At 41.2% G+C, this 21,514-nt stretch overlaps 1 protein-coding gene across 9 annotated transcripts in view; it reads right to left on the bottom strand.

Moving 5' to 3' along the window:
* PCNX1 (pecanex 1) overlaps nt 1-16,864 on the bottom strand; it is a 92,435-nt gene extending 75,571 nt beyond the window's left edge. For 7 of the 9 annotated variants that reach the window (XM_030481189.1, XM_030481190.1, XM_030481192.1 and 4 more), the window contains exons 1-3: nt 16,484-16,864; nt 8,317-8,525; nt 2,319-2,424 (exon numbers count right to left, since the gene is read on the bottom strand). In XM_030481189.1, the coding sequence (XP_030337049.1) occupies nt 2,319-2,424; nt 8,317-8,525; nt 16,484-16,636 (468 nt within the window). In that variant the 5' untranslated portion in view covers nt 16,637-16,864. Of the gene's footprint in view, nt 1-2,318; nt 2,425-6,511; nt 6,569-8,316; nt 8,526-16,483 lie in introns of those variants that run through there. The other 2 variants (XM_030481197.1, XM_030481196.1) reach the window with 2 other exon arrangements.
* Between the last annotated feature and the right edge of the window lie 4,650 nt (nt 16,865-21,514).

The raw sequence follows: 21,514 nt of genomic DNA, 5'->3' as shown, positions 1-21,514 counted from the left end.
CAGTTACCTCAAAGCAAGTAAACCGGTTAGTGGAAAACTGCAGTATTCCTTGATCTATTCTTGGATTTTAGCTACAATCACATTTCAAATTTACAGAATCTGCTTTTCAGCCATGTTCAATGGCCAACCAGCAGGCATGTACCTCCCTCATGTGAAAACTAGCTACCTGCTTAGGTTTGCAGTCCACTTTTTTATATACATCCTGTAATCTGTGTCAGACTAATTCGCAGACGTGCTAAACAGAACTTGGTCTTTCCTTCAATAATATTTGCAGTACCACCTCTCTCAAAGAGCTCGGAACAGTACACAAAAATGCATGTGTCAAATAATTAAACCACTCAGAAATAAGACAGAATAGCACTCAAAGGCAAAATCTGAACCCAAAACACATAAAAATGATGACAATCTGACCTTACTGTATTGAGATGCTGCTTTTCAAAGATCCCTAGTTTAAATGACATTGGGGAAAAGAGCATAATTCTAGTGCTTCTTCTCTGTAAGCACAACAAATATAAGGTAATCTGAAGATGCGTGCAGATTTTATTCAGCCACACTACAGAAGGACATGCTTTGCTGCATGTAATGCAAAAAAGCAACCAGAGCTTATTTAATGCATTTTCTTTACTACATCATCACACACACTTTTAGTTAGTAATTTTTCCATGTTTTAATTTCCCCCCCCCCCTCCTTCAGTAACATGCCGTGCTGAATACTGCAGCTGCATACAAGTGCATCAGCATGGGAAAGCTATTGTACACAAAAAACTGGACCAAACTCAGATGCTTATTGTTCACATACCCTTTTGATGCTGCAAATTCAAATCACAGGGTCCAGTGAGCACTTATTTTATCAACATAAACACATTTTAAACAATCTACTTCCTTTCATGGTCGCTTTAACTGTGTTACAGTGTCAGCATTAAAGCACACAGGAAATAACACAGAGCTTCTTCATATGCTTTAACATTAAAACTGTTATGAGTATGTCTGGAACAGGTTTTTTTCCCCAAAAGACCAGTCAAAGAAACATGATCCCCAGCCTAGCTCTGTCTTCATACATGGACCATTACTTCCTATTCTTTTGAACACTACCAAATATCTGCTCTGTTCCAAGAAGAAAATCTCTTTGAGTAACTATGCTGTGTAACAGAGCATGATTCAGATAAAACACCAACATTAGCATAACACTACACTACATTATATGCTGCTTGCTCAGGGAGCTAATTAGAGAGATGATATTGTAATACCACATCAAGGATTTCCATGTCATTCAAAAATAGCTTACGTATCTCTGATATGATGCTGCACTGCTTATTGTCAACATAACTGTACTGTCTGGCCTGGATAATCAACCTGCCCTCATGAAGAATTGGTAAAAGAAAGATGCCACAACTGGGTAAACACCACAAGCCAAATAGAAGGAACAGCACATCAGCACTATGGAAGTTCAATGCATAAATTTATCAGACATAATAAGGAAACAAAACAACTTCCCCAGTTAAATTACAAGGCAACTAGAGCATAATGAGTTGCATTAAAACATAAGATCCAAGTTCTTCAGCGCTTCCATCTGGTGTGTAGCAGCCCTTATTTATTGCTTTATTCTCACCCCTGTTGATGTGTCAAAATTGTGACAATTTTGTAGAGGTCATCCTAAAATACACAGCTTTGGTCTTCCCATTTCTACCAGGTTATCTTGCTTTGTACTTTCATAAATTAACAATTTTGACTGCAGAGTCTGATCTGTCAGAAACAATAACTTTCAGAAAGCCATTTAGCATTGCAGGAGATAATCAGCAATGGATACATTAACAGAAGCCTCCTGAAATTCAGCATAATTGAAGTTTGCCAATTAAACATTTAAATGACAGAGCAAACAAAAGTAAGCAAGGAAAACAAAGTTAGAACATAAGGATGGAATTGAAGCTTGAGTTGTCTAATTGCTCACTGATCCTAAAAGGAAGAGGGAAGCCCACCACAAAGGGTCTTGGTACTTATCAGATCATGCTCTGAGCCATTTTGATTTACTAAATCAGAAGAAAGCTAACAGCAAAAAGGAATACTTTCTGCTGGAACACTAAGTTGCCTTATAAAACCCAGCCATTCATAAAACGCAAGATGGGAGAAGCAAGAGCTACGCAGCTGGGAGAGTGCAATGCAACACTAATAAAGCATTTAATAAATACAGAAAGGTAAGTTGTTTATCCTAATACAATTTAAAAGACATAAGAAAAGAAAACAAACCAACAAACCAGCAAAGATTATGGATTGCAAAGCCAGCAGTACTAAAACAACAACTGTAGTAGCTTTAATTCTTACCTGGTTGTTTGGATCTATCCCAGCATAAGAATTTCGTGAACTACAGCCAACAGGGGGAGTTGCTTCTCGTATGAACTCTGACATCTCAATCCCTCCACCAGGATCACTGACAGAAACATTAAAAAAAAGATAAAAAGAACATTAACCTACCAGTTAAACAGAAGTTTGTCTGTCTACACTGAGTGAGGATTCAGAACAATTTTTAAATACCAGGGACTCAAACATATCCCAGTATCTCAAATGAATACTGCCCATTTCACACAGGAAGCACAGTCAGAGCTGGAGCACCCTATATACAGTCACAGCAGCTGCTGCCTTGTAAAGTCCAGGTTATCAGCCAATACAAACCGTGAAGACTTAGGAGCTGCAAGACATTTGAAATGCTGACATATGAAATTCTCTCTCTAGGTACTCAGTGTAACTTTCAGATCATCTGTTAAGTTGTAATATACAGAAAAATCAATCGATAGAAAGAGTACTAAATAGAACTAAATATAGAGAAATTACTCCAGATCATTAGGCTGGATCTTGAAGCAGGAGTAAGGATGGGTTAAAGAAGACTACACACTATCAGTACAGATTACTGGAAAGGCAGAGACATACAGGGTCCTGGTATACTCCCATGTATGTATCCCTTCAGATAATTTACAGGCCCTACCAAGAAATATTTTAAGGTATAATATATGTATTTTTACATCCTCCTAATTTCACCCTTTCAAGAACAGTAACTATTGGTTTGAAAGTATTTTCCAGATCAATATTACCAAATTGTAATTCAACACGATTTAGCTTGTCAAAAGCAGATATTTATGAAACAGAAGTAAGTCGGACCTGTCCATTAGGACAATGGGGTGTGAAATGAGTTGGGGACTACAACTCAGGGATCCAGCCTGGCACTGTTTGTTAATTGTAAACACGGAGAAGTTGAGGCATCCTTTTTCCTCTCTCAGTAGTTCTCTTCAACCATCTTGAACCAGGAGACTTCTGAACCAAGTTAACTGCAATGTAATTTGAAACTGACCCTCTTGGCTCCTTTCCTAAAATAAACAATTACCTCCCAATAATCAATGATACAGAGCTGTGGCAAGTCCGCTCCAACATTTTGCTGGACAAAGAACATATGCACAACCCTTCTCCAGCTAGACTAAAGAAACTGAAGACGAAAACCATCTGGAAAAGTGGGAAGAAATGGACAGAAGCACTGCAGGACTTAATAGCTAGTCTCACTGAAGATTCTCATGCAATAAGACTAACACTTGATAATTTCTGTAATATAGGGACATCAACCTAGGATATTGTAAACAAACTGTCTGTAGACTACAACACCTGAAGCATCATTCATTCTACAGCATGATATTTCAAGCTATTGTCATATCAGAGACAAAGGTACAATCTTGGTATTAGAGGTCCCTAAACCTTCTTTCATCGAAAGAGGTGATGAAAAATAAGACAGTTTGACATTAGGAATATATTATGTCAGTAAAAGTTTTAACTTAAAGAGACAACTAGTCATGCGTTAGCAAAACAATTATGGTACAGCTCCAGCAAGTTGAAAAAAGAAGTGAAAAGTCACCATTTTGGTACAGCTCAGCACTGAGACAGAAGCATGCTCTTACTGATAGCTGTTTAGAGAGCCCTTTGTGATCTGATACGACCAATTACACTAAGACAAAACCAGGTAAGAGGGAGAATGATAAACAATTCAAATTCAGTAATTTCCACCAGCTTTAGCCAAACAAAGTATTCCTTATACAAGCATTTTAAAAAACACATAAGGACATAACATGAAGACTAAACTGAAAAATTCTCACTTAACCATTAAGGTTGGTGTACATTAGTATAACAACTGGAGATATAACAAAGAAAGCCTTTCACAGAAAGATTGAATTCCTTTCCTGTTTGAATAACTATGTCCTATGAAGCAGAAAAATAACTCAGTGCAAATAAACTCTCATGCATAGAAGTGGGTAGTTAGCCAAGGTGGGAGAAGGAGGGGATTTTGTCTAAAAGTGAAACAACAGATATAAGCATAAGCAACCATACAACCCAACGCCACCACTTCACTCAGAGCTGCTATATTCCATGACAGCCCTCACAAACGTATGGATGAACAAAAGCTAGTAGCAAACAACAATGAATGAAGTCTGCAGGAACAGCAGAAAGTACAGATTTCTAGGATTAATCATATGCATAAGGATCTGGACTACAACAGCACATAGACTCCTTTAGGAGCTATTTTCTGCTACTCTTCTGGCCATTCCCTTCTACTGTTAAGTATTACAATCAGTTTCTTACAGTTTGCTGGTTTCATACCTTAGAGCAAATGCTATAATTTTCAGTCTGCAAGCAAAAAACCTGAAGTTACTACACAAATTGAGATAACAGAATAAATTCTGTCCAGCTACCTGCAACAGAGATTGCCATAGAACAGGCATTCAGAGACTGCACAAACCGAATTAAAAATAGTATTCCTAAAGCCAGTAACTGTCCTATCTAAAATTACTACCTGCAGTTGTGCTACATTAGTGTGGCAGAGGCTAACTGAAAGTCTGAAGAGGCCATAAGTCTACATAAATTCAAAAGTTTAAAACCTGACAGGCTGATTGACTGAAGAACTCCCATATTTGGACTAGAACTTCCACAGAGAATTTGGAATAAGTAATTTTGATTTCACGACAAAGCAGTGGAAGAGTTTCGTTCTCTTTTAAACACCTTCTTCTGTCTTTAATTTCCAACAAAATTGCAGGATAACTAGTCAGGAGGCTGCTCTCAAAACACAGAAGGACCACAGCTTGTACCGCAAATGCTAGACCGACAGTTACAAGTATTAAGTTCTCTTTAAAGCTTGAATCACTAACTATACAGTCAAAAGGGCAAAACAACTCCAAGCTCAAGAACAGGTCTGCCAGATACAGAAAACTGCAAGAAGAAATAGCAAAAAGGTAGGGCAAGAATTGTAGAGATTGCTTTTTAACAGTAGACTGTACGTAACTCAAAGATGCAACATTCTTCAGCGGGTAGTTTTATTTTGCAGAAGTACACGTGAAATTCATGTAGCATCACGATTACAGCTCCCCCATGCTGATGGAGATTGGGAACAGCAGTGTCATCAGGTTAATGCTTTATGGTTCTTGTGTCAGTGACTACTATGGTTGAAAGTAAGAAGCCATATTCATATCGCCAAAAGCAAAACTGAGTTAAGGTACCTAAGTATGTCCACTGCTACCCAACAAAGATTACACCTGCACTATTCCTTCTGCTTCTTACATGTGATTAGGAGCCTGTATCCCCATTACTTGCTTTCATGAAACCTCACAGAGGCATTACTAACATCATTCCCTTAAGCACGAAAGCAGCAACTGCACTAGAAGCTACAGAAGACAATTCACATTCCCATCTCTAAATTAACACTAGCTTCTTCCAAAAACGTGAAGTAGAAAATTTTAGCTTTATAACAAAGGATAAGAAAAAAACCAAGACATTTCTTAAGGACCAGCAGGCTTTTCTTCACTTAAGCATGCCCAGCTTCTATGAAACAAATAAAAACCCTGAGTTTGATCCTATTCACAGACCAATGTGAACCAAAGATACACATGAGTAGTTCATGTAAACCTATACAAATGACAACACGTAATTTTTTGTTCAGATACATGAAAGCACTACTTTGCAGATAAACATCTTCAGGAAGAAAAAAAAAAAAAAAAAATCAGTTCTGAAGCTAAACAGAATCCTGAACATAACTTCTGAACAGAAACCAGACTACTGATTATTCCTTTAGAAATACTAATACTCATATCCAAAGTGGTCTCAGAGAGGGTGCACATCGTGGAGTGAAAACTCTAGGACAGCTTTTCACTCTATACTATATATATGTATTTAGTATCATATGCTGTAGCTGAAGCTATCAAAACTGATGTTCTGATTATGTAAATATTTAAGGTAGTATGTCTGCTTGGATAGCCCCTACATCCACCTTATGCTAGGGGAGCAGAGTTTAAGCAGAAAAAATCCTACACACACGCTTTCTTCCGAGACAGTGGTTTTTGTTACTAGCATTTCAATTGAACTTACTAAGAAGGTAACAGCTCAATATTAAACACTCACTCTACATCCCCTCTACTGGTTTGAATGTTATCCCAGAGTCCTTGTAAGCTTCCAGGCAAAGATTAGTATATACTGTACATCCCACTTACCAAAAAGTAACTCCGTAATTTCTGCATTGACCTTGTTCCCAGTTCTAGTTAAGAGACCTGAAAGTGGGAACAAGGATCATATAAAAGTTAATGAAACTTAGTTGGCAAGCAGGACACACAGCATCAAACTAACCTCTACTTCTGAGCTCACAAACGCTTATAATGTAGTAACTTGTCCCATGTCAACTGCTCCATAAAGCAAAACAGAACTTCTGAAACATCAAGAAGTCATTCACAGTACTAGTAGGAAGTCCCTTGCCAAGTCTTGGCTACTGTTTTGGAAGCAAAAGCTACATGGCTTAAAAAGGAAAAAAAAAAAACCAAACCCAACCACAACACATCTAAGGATCACAGCTGAAACATGCATTAGCAAGGTTGCATTGAAACAGAACAGACCACTAGTTTACTTTCATGAATTTTATTAAGAAGAATAACCATTAATACACATTTAAGCAAGCATTCTGCCAAAATAGCTCAATACAGTTTTAGTAAGGTATACGGTGATCTAAATGGAGTCATAATTAAAATCAGCAGGTTCGGTTACCAAGCACAACATGGAAAAAGGAGCAGGTTATAAAACATTGATACAAGAAGTTACTGTGTAGCAACTTTAAAGGAATCTAAGACACGATGGAATTTTTGCCAACAATACCCCAGCTGAGAGAACACAGAGAACTTAACACCCATCTCATGAGAAGCTACCCCATATGCACAGTGAAGTCCTTTTACTTCTAGGCCGAGCATTTGAAAGAGCATCACTTTAACACTTCCTTTTTTTAAGCATCCTGATAAACAGACTTAAGAGGCTTCTTCCAGCTACATTTCCTTATAGTACATGCCTCTTGCCCCTCCCCCCTCCCCCCCCTTCCTTTTTTAAATACACACACAACCTTTTAAACTGAGGACAGCATACTAACTGCCTCACTCTGGCTACTACTACCAGAAACTCACAGACAAGAGAAAGGTTGTCTTTAAAAGCTAAAGATTCAAGGTTGACTTATTTCATGCAGTCTAAGTCTTACGATGGTCTCAATTATCTGGAGTCAGACAGAGGCTTTGATAACGGAGCTCATAACACATCCACAGTCTGATCAGACCGGTTAAGCTAGCCTTGCTGATGAGTCATCTTTTGCACTTCTTTCTCCAAATAGTCTGGTCAGAGGAGAAAAAGCTCTGGGTTGTTTTATGCTGGTGACAGCAAATATCTGTGGAAAGGAATCGCCTCCTATGGACAATACTTCAGAATTGTCATTTTCATTACTGAGCTGAGCAGTTCCAGAATTTCCAAATTCATAGGACAGTATTCCCCCAAAGTAAGGCTATGAGTTGTGTCAAGCATTGTATCCGACTCCTGCTTTTGCAAAGCTAACCAAACTGAGACCCAATCAGACATTCCTTTCAGTGATACAATATTTAGCATGTAGTATGTGGTCTCCAACAGCTAGATTTTTTTAAAACTAAGTCTACTGCTGAAATAAGATTACTTGTACTGGTTGTGTTCATTAAGTATTTAGTGACCTAATCAACATACATTTTCCATGCTATTGTTTCAGTGCTTCCAGCATTTTCAATATTGTTCTGGAACTCCTCTGGGGGAGGAACCAGGAAATTTGCATGAATCCATCATTTCAAACCTAATACATAAGTCTGCTTTTAAAGACCAGACTTAAACAGTCTTTCAGAACTACAGAGGTCTGCATCTGTATTCTCAGTTTTTATTTCAATCACCATTCCAGTGACATATCTGATAAAGACAGGACTGTTTATTATTTGAAGCAGTATACCAACATCAGCAGACATCTTACCTGGGCCCATTGCTGTCTTTCCTCTTGGCTGAAACATTGCTTTGTTCTGTTTTTGCTCCTCTGTCCATATGCTCACTGGCATTCCTCTCCACAATTTCTCCCTCATCCAGTGCCCTGTGCAAACGGTAATTCACCATCTTCAGAACGATAAAGAGAGCTGCTATCACCGGGCAGTAGACAGCTACTATCATCATGGAAGAAGGAAGAGCCTTTCAAAAGAGAGTAAGAAACAGTTAATGAACACAAGGTCAAATATCCACAAAAATACATAAAGCCACACAGAAAATGTTGATCATACTAAAAATGAAGGTTTAAACACACACTCCCTACAGTCAAACTTTGTGTGGGGATTGACAGAAGTCTAGCAACATAGGAAAAAAAAGGAACAGTTGGACTAAAAGTGCACCACAGCAGCATGCTAAGTAGACTTATCATTGGAGCTTGAGAACCAAATTCAACTCTTGTTCTATTTTTCTAGGCTATCGGAATATAATAGACTAGGAAACCTAGACATAGCATGATTTTGTGTCAAACCTGGTATTTTTGATTAATTGTTATGAATAAGAAAAGACGGAAAGATTTTAAGCAACTTGAAAACTAAACCAAGCACAGGGCATGACCTTATTTCAGGGCTAGTCCACAGCACCAAGTCAATTTTAGAAAAAATATCAATGTAAGTTTGACAGCATAGTACATAGGAGAAAACCTGCTCAACTACCCAACAGAGATGTCTTGACTTAGCTCTTCAGCTTACAACGGCTTTCTTGCATGACAAAATACTGATCAGCCACAAAAGCCAAGCTTTACCTGCATACAAAAAACAGGCTGCTTACATTTGTGGCTCATGCATTTGAGCAGCAGTCCACAATAACCTGAAAGACCACACACCTCAAAGATTACTTGTGCTAGACCATTACGGGCCCATGGAAAGGCAGCCAATGCAGATGTTCTGAAGACAATTTTTCAGCTGTGTTAAAGGCGGCCAGAAGCCACATGAAAAACCTCAGTCCTGAATTCAACTTTTGAAATTTCATTCAGAGTCAAGACTTCTCACGCAACTTTTGCCAAGGCCCATAAGGCTTTTATAGATCAATTGGTTGAGCAGCAGATATTAAGTGTGGACTAATAGCTACTTAAAAGAAGTGTTCATAGTACTAGTTAAGCTTTGGACTTCACTTCAAGGCTTTCACGCCTCTAATTCACCTTTATACATACTTATAATTCTGCCGTTTCCCTACGCAGTCACTAAACAGAATGAGATAGATATTAACTCTTAGTCTTCATCCACAAACAGACCATTTTCGTCACAAAAGCAACAAAAGTCTGTTCATATTTTGCTGCATTGCTATCCTTTACTGATGGTGTAGCTAGATACAAAATTCTAACAGCCATAAGTGTACACACATATACAGTCATACAGCAATCAGAATTGAACAGCATTTGTTAATTAGTAGATGAGAATTTAGTAGATGAGAAGAACAAATGAGCTGTCTTTTTAGACCTCCTAGCCTAAGGAGAATTCCAGCTTGTTTCGTACACCTTGTCTCCCTCCCTAGACGGACCATTGCAAGAGCAGTCTTTATGGCGATCAAAGCCCCATGCACAACTTGCAGAATCACAAAAGGAACATGACTGGAGAATAAGACAGAAAGCTCTGTCTATTCTGCACATAAAGCTAGTTTTAGCCATTAAAAAAAAAAAAAAAAGATCTGATTACAACATTAATACTTCTGTATTTAGGAGTTTTATTAGTCCCAGAAGAACTGGCAGTGGTCTTCATACAATTTAACCTGCAAGTTTAGCAAAAACACTGTTTGAAGAGATCTCCAAATAACAAAACATCATACTAATAAAGAGGATACAAGAATAAACATTTCTAAATATTGAGTGTTGGCTGTAGAACAAACCAAATCCTTAATCTGGCTGCTCACTTTCTGACAGTAAGCAAAAACAAATAATCAATATGACATTTCCAAAGCCAAACAAGTATAAATAATTGAGTCTGGAATCAATCAGAAGGCAGGTTACTTATTAGAATCCTTTTGTTAAGTAGTTCAAGTTTAACCTACCTTTTCCTCCAAAACAAGCAAAGTCAACACCTAACATAACATTTGCGGCAGGAAAGGCAAACTAAGCTGAGGTGTGCCAACTTAGATTTTCCATGCTGAGCTGGACAACACCTTAGCAGATCAGGAGATTCACTTACCAAGCACTACCTCAAGAGGAGAAAGAGGAAACAAAATTTTTCAAAAACAGGATCAGTAAACAATCAGGAGCCACAATGATGCTTATGGCATCCATACTACCCCTGAAGAAACACTACAAGAGTTTCCTCAAGAAATGGAGTTTTTCCACTTCCAAGAAGTTCAGAGGCAGCTAGCTCTCTGCAGGAAAGGGCAAGCTCGTTACCTCTGGCAAAAAAACATAAGCTTCCTGTATGTACTAAGCAGTCTGCTACCCGATCACAAATACAACTTCAACTATCCTCTCCTTTTACAAGTACCTGCGTTCAGAAGCCATTACCAGAAGAGTCAGCTTGACACCAGATGACAAAAAGCTAAAGTTAGCCTACAGAAGATGTGCCTATACTTTTCTGTTTTGACAGCTCTTCAATTTCTCCCCTCTACTCCATTAGCAGTGAGGTCACACAATATACCCAGTTCATTTTGTGGAATCCAAAATCTACACATCCTGTTCTGCAAAGGAAAGCTTTAAGAAAAACTGGGGAAGAAGGTAAAACACTTGCAACAAACCCAATAAAGAATTAAAAGGTGCTTTTTTCTCACATCCTGTTTCCATAAGATTGCAGAAGGCTAAAAATAACTTGCCACTTGCCACTTTTCATTCTGACTCCTCTCTGGAGAGGGCATATACTCTGGGAACAGAAGAAATCTTAGTGTGTTCAGCATACTCTGCCATCTGATCACGTGCTACTCATAGTAGCAACAACTCATCTGCATTCCAGCCTCAGAAGGAAAAGTTACTGCAATCTACCCTAAAGCATTTGTGCCTTCTCTATTTTTCTTTGTCAAACTTAAAAGCATTCAACTTCCACTTAGGGTCTTCTCTCCACAAGCCAAGCCAAGACAAGTTAATGCGAGATTAGCATTTTAAACTGTGCTTGACATTTCACCACATTTGAGGTCTCTCACCAGCATAACCGAGCATCCTATACAATACCATCTTCAAGACTGTAATACAAACCTAAATCCTACAAATTTGCAACTAGATCTCCTTTCAGTTCTTTCCACAAGTAGCAAAGCATGTTTACTGGGCACAACAGACTAAAAATCTCAGGTTAGAGCTTGTTAGCAGACACCAGCTGGCTACAAGTCTGTAGCTGCAACAGCATTGCAGAGAACATCCCATTTTACTGCACGTATCTAGTCACTGCCATTAGCACCAAAAGAAAACATACCCTGAACAGCAGTAGTCACAACTGAAGCTCTTGTAGGAGAGAAGAGCGAGCTAGACATGAACATACAAAAACTGCCTGCTTTAATTACAGTCTGTTGAAAACTTCAGTCATCTAACAGCTGAACAAACCAAATCATTAGATAAACTCATAGCTGAAAGTATTTCTCTAAGGGAAGTTAAGCAGTACTCTCAAAGATGGAGGGGAAGGATACTGATTTTCTACCACCTTTCCCTCAGGAGTTACTTTCCTAATTTAAAATTTTCAAGACAATTTATGAAATCCACACCATACATGTGAACAAAGGTAAGATGCAGGAATGCACAGCTGGGAAGTGGGACTGTTCTTCTGAAAGCTGCTGTCTGTTAGGTCAGCTCAATTGTATCACAGCACACCTTTTGTGAAAGAGTGGGCAGAAAAAAGGTTTAAGCACTCCTAGATTCCAGTGGTCAACCTGGAACAGAAAAGAAACCTCAGACCACTAGTTACAGGGCTAAGATATTCCCATTTGAACTTCAAAGGTCACTGTATCTTGATTCAAGATTTCAAATACATAAGTGCCAGAAACCACAGGGAATTTCATTGATCACATTCTTACAAAGAAACAAAGACTATATGGATCTTGCCTAATCACAGCTAGCTTTAGCTAGACACTACAGATACAATGAAGTTTCCAGATTCTTTTCAAAAAGAGATGTGTAGGTGTTACCTGTTCAAAACATTCACAGGAGTCTCCCAACCCAAATCCGATTGCAAGTCCTTACGTAAAAGTGATATTAATCAAACGTTCATTAAGCAGCAACAGCTGTCTTGTAAAATACTTTCAAGTTCAAGCATTTGGAGGCCAGTATTTTATAGGAACATTCATATTGGTGAACAGGAAAGATCAAGAAACAGCAGATGGCATTTGTCACCATTTTTTGTTTACGAACAGCCAGAGCCCTGAAGAACTGCTGTTATCAGAAGCACATTGAGTTACAAGTTATCTAGTTCTTGACTGAAACCTCAAAGCATACAAGTGGAACTTGTATAGCCAAGAAACTAGATGTGGCTTAGAGTAATGTGGGATACCAAGGATTCTCACTACACATCCAACTTACATTAAGTGTTTAAGAAACAGCACCTATTTCAGAAACTTCACTGGAAAAAGACTTTCACATGAAGCTACATTTATATGACCTATTTGTGTAACTATGTACACAAGTCAAGAAATCAAGTGCCTATTAAGTGAACTGTTGTCTAAATGAGCTTGGCTTTGACAGACAAGTTCTGTAGGTATATACGAGCCCATAACCCCAAGCAAGGTACAGTCCCTGGCTCCTCTTTAGTCACTGGCAAAGTTCCCCAAGCACCAGAGCCAAGACTTCACCCCCTCCTGCGCACGTGGTGGGGCTGAAACAGCATTCCGACTAGGGGAAGTGCTTTGGCAGCGTCCTCTCCTCCCCTCCCCCTTGCAATGCTGATGCTTAACACTGGCCTCTGCATCTAGGGTATTTTTTTCCAACTCTACTACTATGTTTTACAACCTAGTTGTAGAGTTTCCCCATATTGTAGCATATTTTCCTCTCCCAACATGAGTTTCAGACTAGTGTAAAAACAGGGATCAGCTCTTACAACAGATATGCAGATCAACACGCACAGTTGAGTCTGTTACTGAATACAGATATCCAAACAGGATAGATTTAACTAGTCTAGAAAACAGTATTTTTGTATGTATGCTGCCAAGCCACAGAACCAAAGTACGGACTCAAGCAGCTTCACTCAAGCAGACATTTCTCTTGCTCTACACCTCAATTACTTCATTATCTTTTCTTTTTTTGCCACACTTCCAACAAGGACAGGTTAAGTGGGGGGGGGGAAACACAAAACAAACAAAACCCAAAAACCCACAACAAAAAAAAAACCCCAACCAAAACCACACATAAGAAAAGTATCTGGATCTGCAATATAGATACATTTATGCATATGTCTGTCCTCCTTCAGGCAGGATACAGACCTCACTTTCACGTGCTCAGAAAGCAGATGAGGGACCAAGGAAGAAACACTAGCTGAACTCTACTGCTAATTTATTCGGTTGGTTTGCACCATGCATTAAACCCATCAACCCTAAACAGCACTGGCATACACATGCAAAGAAACACAGAGATTTATGGTATTACTTGCTGACCACAACCATTACCAGATTCCATTCTGAAAATACAGGATCAATAAAAGGAATGCACAAATTAAAGATTAGCAAGGTTGGGTGCAATAAACCAAGTCTTTAAGCAGTAAATGCATCTAAATTACCATACCCAAAAGAGATTAAGAGTTCCATTCCTGTTGGGGGTTAAATAACATTTGAAATAAAGTTATTAGCTACTGTAAAATGCATCCAGCCTTTAGTTCTTAGGGGATCCTTTTGCCTTTGTTGCTACAAAACATTTAGGAAAAACTACACTTATTGTTGCCCCAATGCACCAAAGCAACACTGTGATCTTGGAATTCCTTATGTGAGGAAGTTGTATAAGTAATATAAAACCTGCCAGCATTCTAAGTTTTTCTATATACCTTGTTTTCTGAACACACAGGGTTGTCTGCCAGCTAGCTGGCATCTGAAGCTAGCTTAGAAACTCCCTCCTACACACCAGTGAGCCATGCTCTGAATTCAGATTACGATTACCTAAGACTTTTTAAGCAAGTTCTGCTTGTTTATGTGTGTCCTACAGCAATGCAACATTTACTGCTTTTTATTGTGAAAAAGAGCTTTAGAGATGCTAAAGAGGTAAGATGACCATCACCATTCTGCCTGTTTAGTTTATGTCTAGACAACACTTAAACTGCAGAGGGTGGAAAGAGGGAAAACAGCCAAATATGATTCAATCTGCTTCAACTTGTGACTAATCTCCCTACTTATTCTCAGGGAAGTTGGCACTTGTTGTTGCATCTTTAACTTGTCCAGAGCTATGAAGCAAGAGAATTTCTCTGACCTCAACAAAACTCAAATCAGCCTGCTTTTGCCTGTCTTTTTCCCTTTGCACAGGAAACAAAGAAAAGTTTAAGCAACACTGAAGTTTACCACCCCACAGTATGGGCAACTGAAGCTTTACTGTTGCTTTAAGAGCAGCAGGAGACTCAAATGCTGGTCCAGATTTACCAGTTGTGAAAAGACCTATGTACAGTACAGATCAGGCCCCTTCAAAAGTCTCCTGCGCATGCAGGATATAGCTCACCACACCTTTATGAACAGCTCTCTCAGCAAGGCACTGCTAATTAAATAGACTGCCAAAGCAGAAGAGCAGTACCTCTGAAAAGAAGGAAAAAAACCCTACATTTGAGACCAAAAGGAACTCCAAATAGATACAGATTCACAGTTTATATAGAGAGGATCTGCTTAGCTGAAAGTTTTATCTAGCTGTTGTCACATTAACTTTGGTTTTAAAAGCCATTTGTCTCAGCCTGCTGTTTCCTTGCCAGCAGTCTAAAGTTTTCAAACAAAAAGCCTTGGAGCTACCTTTTCCAAGACACAGTAATATGAATTAAAAACTAGCCATAACAAGGCTGTAACCTCCTCTTCCACATTAGCTATTTCTTAGTATGAAGTGCCTTATACTGCAATCTTACAAATTGCTTTTTAACGAAGCAAATGCCTGACCCCAGAGGTCTCCACCTCTGCAACTGCACTCACATAGAGTTTTTCCTCCAAGGTTTCATTCACCAGCTCACATTTTTTCCACAAGGCAGTTTCTACTTTGTCACAGCATCTGGACCTGGCAGACTTGCAAGTTACATTCTACCTCATGTGCTCAAAACCGGGCACACCTAACAGGATCACACCTTTCTATTGAGAAATCTGAAGTGAAATATTAGTATTTCATAAATTACACACAACTTACAGAGAAAAAGCACTGGCCAGCAGGAAGCTGCCCCTTCCTCCCGTAACAGATCATACCTCTCTTATATTTGTTTCCAAGTCCAAATGTCAAAAAAGTTCCTAGGTTTAAAGGTTAGTATTACAACAGCTTTGACTTATGTGTCCAATAAAAAGATAAATTCAACAGGAATTCTCCCAAACCAAGTATACCGAAGTCTGGACCCAGCAAAAAAGCTAACGTAACTTCTTATCACTAACATCGAGTCCAGAAATGCTGCCAGCCAGCACACTACATTATGGCCAAATAAACTTCTCGGTTATGGACCTGAAGCACATTCCTCCACCAGTCTCAAAAGTCAGAAGAGAAAGTGACAGAGCTGCCAGCCAGTATTTCTGGCTGGATCCACCAGCTGCTACACAGGCTGTGCTTTTTCCCGGACTACCAGCAGACCTGCAGTGGAAGCCAGCAGAGTTATGCCCGATTTTGAAGGAAGTAAACAGAAGAAAGAAGGCCAAGTGCCAGCGCCCGAAGCCCCGCCGCGCCCCGCTAGCACCCACCCACATCTTCCCGGTAACACGTCCGCGCTTCCGAAACGCCGCAGCCTCGGGCGTAATCCGGGGGCCCGCCCCGGGACACCGCGCACAGCGGCGGGCGCGGGCCGGGGCAAGCGGCGGGCAGGCGAGCACCGGGGCGGCCCTCCCCGGGGCGGCCGGGCGGCGGCGCCGCGGGCAGGGGGCGCACGAGCGACCGCCTCGCGGCCCTTCCCGCTCTCCCCCCCCACCCGCCATCCCCCGGGCCTCCCCGCTGCCGCCGAAGCGCGCTGCCCCCCCCGTAAGGCCCGCCCGCCCCGCGGGCCAGGCCGACACCCCTGCCCCGGGCACGGCGGCCCAGCGCTCACCATGTAGAGGGTGAAGGGGAAGCCGAGCAAGAAGAGCCACAGGTAGAGGTGCAGCGCGTTGACCCCAGCGCCCTGGTGCGGGTCCTGGTACCAGCCGCCGCTCAGCGCCGCCCACACGCCCTGGCGCAGGATCTGCAGCACCTGGGAGCCCATGGCGGCCCCGCTCCGCCGAGCCGGCCCCCCCCTCCGCTCTATCCGCCCTGCGAGCCCGGGCAGAGCCGCGCACCAGCCGCGCTCCGCAACAGCCCGCACGGCCGCAACCGCCGCCGCCGCCTCCCCAGCAACGCCGCCGCCATCTTATGTCCGGGCCCCGGGCCGGCCGCCCGCCCCCGCGCCGCCGATAGACCGGCAGCCCTTGCGGCAGGGGACGCCCGCCCCGCGCGCAGCCGCTGGGGAGGGACCACGCGGCGGGGGCGGGCGCGGCACCGACTGCACCTGCGCGAGGCCTCCCCGCGCAGAGCGGGGCACGGCCGCCGCAGCGCCCCCTGGCGGAGCGCCCGGTTGGGGCCGCCGGCCGGGGTCACCGTGCGGGGCCCGGGCCGCCTGAGGGGCGGGTGGCGGGCTGGGGCCGCCCGCAGCACCGGGAGGCGGGGAGGCGGGCTCACGGCTGCGGCCCGGCCAGGATGCCTTGTCAGGTGGTCGGGAAAATGGAGGGAGAAACATGCGTCACACGGGGGTTTCCTTACCCTCTCTGAGCGGCTCGCTTCTGGGGAGGCATGGTGTGCTCTTTACGTGGCAGGGGCCATAGTCCCATCGTATACTTTCATTATTTAAAGTTAAAGCTAGGTGTCAACCTCACTGTTTCCAGAGTCATAGAATCATAGAATCAACCAGGTTGGAAAAGACCTTTAATATGATCAGGTCCAACCGCTCCCCAGCACTGCCAAGTCCACCACTAACCCATGTCACTGAGGGCCTCGTGTACACGTGTATTCAACACTTCCAGGAACGGTGACTCCAGCACCGTTCCAATGCCTGACCACCCTTCAGTGAAGAAATTGTTCCTAATACCCAATCTACACCTCCCCTGGTGCAGCTTGAGGCTGTTACCTCTTGTCCTGTCACTTGTTACTTGGGAAGAGAGTCCTCCCATTTACTGTCACGTATTTTACCAAAACCCTTACGGACCTGTCCGCGCTGTAGGGTTTGGTTTGTTGTTTCTACACATGCAAAGCCAGAATCCCATGGGTTTATTAAGAAGGAGAACACCCCACAGCAGGCCATGGGTACACCACGAGCCTCTCACAAAGCCAAGTCTCGGCGTCCCCATCCACCTGCTTTTACAGAAGGTCACTAGTTCACCAGGTCCAGACTTTTCAAGCTTTCCCACTAAATGAGCACATCCCAAAAGTCACACGTTGAGGTAGAAAGGGACAGATTAGGAAAGGTGTGCCGTCAAGCAGGAGAAAGGAGAAGGTCTCTTCCTTCAAACCCTATGAATGAGTAACACTGAGGATGTCTCATGAAATTAGCTTGTTCAGTCATATTTGGGAAGAAGGAGCTTTGAGGGTACGCAATGATACTGTTGCTGTGGTGGCAGAAGGATCCCACACAGGTTCTCTCCTGAAAACAACCTACTGTGCCATTCCAGCAGATATGAGATAGGGGAACAGCACCTTCTGGGTCTCTGCTGCGGAGATACTGCAGGAATGAAACAACCCAAGCACTCAGTCATGACTCATGATGAGCGTGCATTTGGGCTGGTGTTTTCAAGAGGCTGCATTCATGCTACAGTCTCCACAGTGTTTTTCTCCCTGACAGCAAACCAATGGCAGCATTTGGCTATTTTTGGAAAACCAGAAGTCAGAAGTGACTGACTCAAAGCAGATGTAGATGATCTATTTTTTTTTCCCCAGTGGGAAAGTAGGGAGAAGGGATGGACACAAAACCCCAGCCATGGTGGCTCTCTCTCTCCAGTATAAACAAATGAACCATTTTTAACTTTAGTGTTTCAGATACTGCATTTGGAAATACAAGACTGTGAGCAGTATTTTGCAGAGGAGCCTTTTTTCACTCTGTCAAACAAGATTGAATATGAAAGGAAAAAAAAGAGGAGGGAGGGGAAGGAGAGTGGTGAAAAACCAACACAAAACCTGCAGAGGATTATCATCGAGGGAGAGGGGGCATTCCCTTTATCCTTTAGGGATAAAGCCAAGCATGACAAGCCTCACCAGTTACAGTAGGCTCACAAAAAAAAAAAAAAAAAAAGCCTGTTTCAACTACATAATTTGCCAAAATACCATTAAAAACTGAAATTACAAATACAGCTGTCAAAAGATTAAGTGTTTTGGATGTGTTATCCATAGATATACTGTGATACTGTAATGATGAGGATTATGAAGCATGCGTTCTTCCATCAGCTGTTTTATGAATGTTACATAAAAGCTGTTCACTTCTCCATAAAAAGGAGGAAAGAGGGATAACTTTCATTAATAATGTGTCTGAAGGCTGCAGTAAATTCTTTAAAAACCTTTATGCTTCTGTTTAGGGCTATTGATTAAATCTGGACAGATTAGCCTCAGCCTCATAGTAATGATTCACATTAAACAGTGCCCCTGTGTGAGAGGCTGGATGCTATGGAGGCTTATATGGTTGCTTCCCCAGCCTCCCTCCTAGAAGTCGTCAGACCAGGTACGAAGTGACAGAGGTTTGGAGGGGGGTGGGTGTGTGTTAAAGCAAAAATGAAACTGAGGAAACAAAGCATGAATATTACAATAACCTACTTTAGTAGAGTTAGCCCTCTTCAAGAGCACTTCATCATGGGATTATCTAGTCTGCATCCAGTAGAATAAGCGAGAGAATATCATGTGCTTGGGAGGATAATTAAATTTCATTGCTTAGCTATTTAAATGTAGACAGGCTGAAAACATCAGGACATACAATGAGGAAATAATATTATTGGAATCCATCTACACCTGAAGGTAAAATTGATAACAAGCCCAATCATAGGCATCATTAACAAAGAAAAAAAACCCTATTATTAGCTTTTAAGGGACACAAGCAATCCACATCTGGATAGAAAGCAAGAACAATCAAAGCAATCTATGCATTGAACCTCTGCAGTCTAGCAAGTAACTAGCTTATCTTCTGCACTCCACTTTAGCCTTACAGTACTTCTTTAGGATGGGTATTACTCTCTGTACAGGAAAAGAGTGTGCTCTAGGAGAAATAGAGCATAACATCGGTGAAGAGTGAACAATTTTCGATAAAATATTTAAGAGAGTGGGCATTGAATCAAAAGATTGGAGATCAGCCTATTTTTCACAAGCATCTCTCTTGTAATTTTGTAGTGCCAGACTGAGGCAAAGAAGTCAGTGCTACACAGGAGACCAACTTGAAACTGTAACTGTTATTTCAGCCAGACAATACTTAAATTGAGTTTTTCCACACATTCTTTACATATATACACAGTCAAGTGCCCTCCTTACCACTGCAGGCTATTGGGGAAACTCTTGTGGCAAATTAATATTGTTGGCTGTCTTAGGTATGGATAATATTAAAGATATGACTGTTTTACTTGGACATGGCTAAGAATGATCTTGTAATCATATACTGCCACATTTTTCTTTATTTTATGCCACACTCCAGTGGATTGAAAAGGCATTTGCAAAACCAGGGCAGTGCTATATGTGGCACAAGTAGAACATAGGTTTTACCAAATACTCTGATGGATAAACTAATCACAGTTTCTTGACAAGCCTTATGAGCATACTTCTTCTAACGTGTGATATTAGAGGAACATGAAGTTCATCAAAAAAGTAACAAAACACTGAAGCCTGCCACAAAAATACTTCAATATGTTGCCATTTCTAAGAATATTATTGCAGCATACTTTGCACCATTAGTCGTACTTTAGTGTCTCTTAGCTTCTCATTCAAGGGAATGAAGTTTTTCACTTTCCCTCCAGACACCTTTTGTGGGATACCCAAAATCATAATTTTTAAATCGGTTATCAAGAGAATTCCTATGCTTTAGGAGAACATAACTTAGGACAAAGGGTTAAACAGAAAGTTTCAAAGAATATTTTTCCTAAATTGGGTGAAAGTTATTATGTTCAGAAACAAGCTTATGATTGGCACTTCCTTGTAATTCCTCATTACAGTAATCATCACAGTATGACAACAGTATGATGTAAGTAGCTAATAAAACAATCAGTAGAAAAGAAGAAAAGCACTGATTTACTTGCTTTACAATTACAAGGGTTAGCAGTTCTCTTTCCATGCTGGATACAACATTTGTTTTCAGAGTAAGATTGACAAACCAGGCCTTGGTGGCTCACTACCAATGTTTATTTACTTCTTGCTATTGATTTCTTCTCTCAGGATCTATACTTAGACAACAGCATTTCAACCCCAATTTCTGGATCCTGCTGACACACACTACTTACTGTGGATTGGGTACAGTATCCAAAGCAGAAGGTTTGACTCCAAGAAAAAAAGAAAAAGACAAATGTCAATTTTCTGTGTAACTGATCAGCCTAGAAGAGAAGTGCTCCTACCTTTTGATTTCCTGAGGAAGCAGTAGTTATAATATATACTTGCTACTTGGGCATTAAGAATCTTTGCATAATTTTAAGTCTTATTTTTCCCCTGCAACATTCTCCTGTAATTACAACCTGGTTAAAAAGAAGTCTATCTGAGTTCAGAATGTTTTCATAAATGGTAATAAATGTGTTTTATTTTCTCATTATCTCATATGAGAATTAAGAAGTAGGCTTATTTACAAGGGTAATAGAAAGTAGAAAGTCATTCTACAATAATATTTGTTAGCCTTGGTTTCACTGTCAGATAGATAATCTTCTTATAAAGCCTGTCAGGAGGTTGTGCTAGATTTGCTTTTAATTACAGTAGAGTGGCTTTCAACAACTGCAGGACTCCACAGAACACATTGCCACCATGTTAGCACCTGATGACAGCTTACCTACTATTTGCACAGCTTTTAAACAAACTTCTAAACAAGAGCCAGATCCTTCCACAGACCACACTCCCTTTCTAGTAGGGAAGTCACACCAGATTCAGCCTTGCACGCTAA

Source organism: Strigops habroptila, chromosome 4 (genome assembly GCF_004027225.2).
Source record: "Strigops habroptila isolate Jane chromosome 4, bStrHab1.2.pri, whole genome shotgun sequence".
NCBI classification, from domain to species: Eukaryota; Metazoa; Chordata; class Aves; order Psittaciformes; family Psittacidae; genus Strigops; species Strigops habroptila.
The sequence above is the reverse complement of the archived record's forward strand: the minus strand, read 5'-3'. Positions and strand labels throughout refer to the sequence as shown.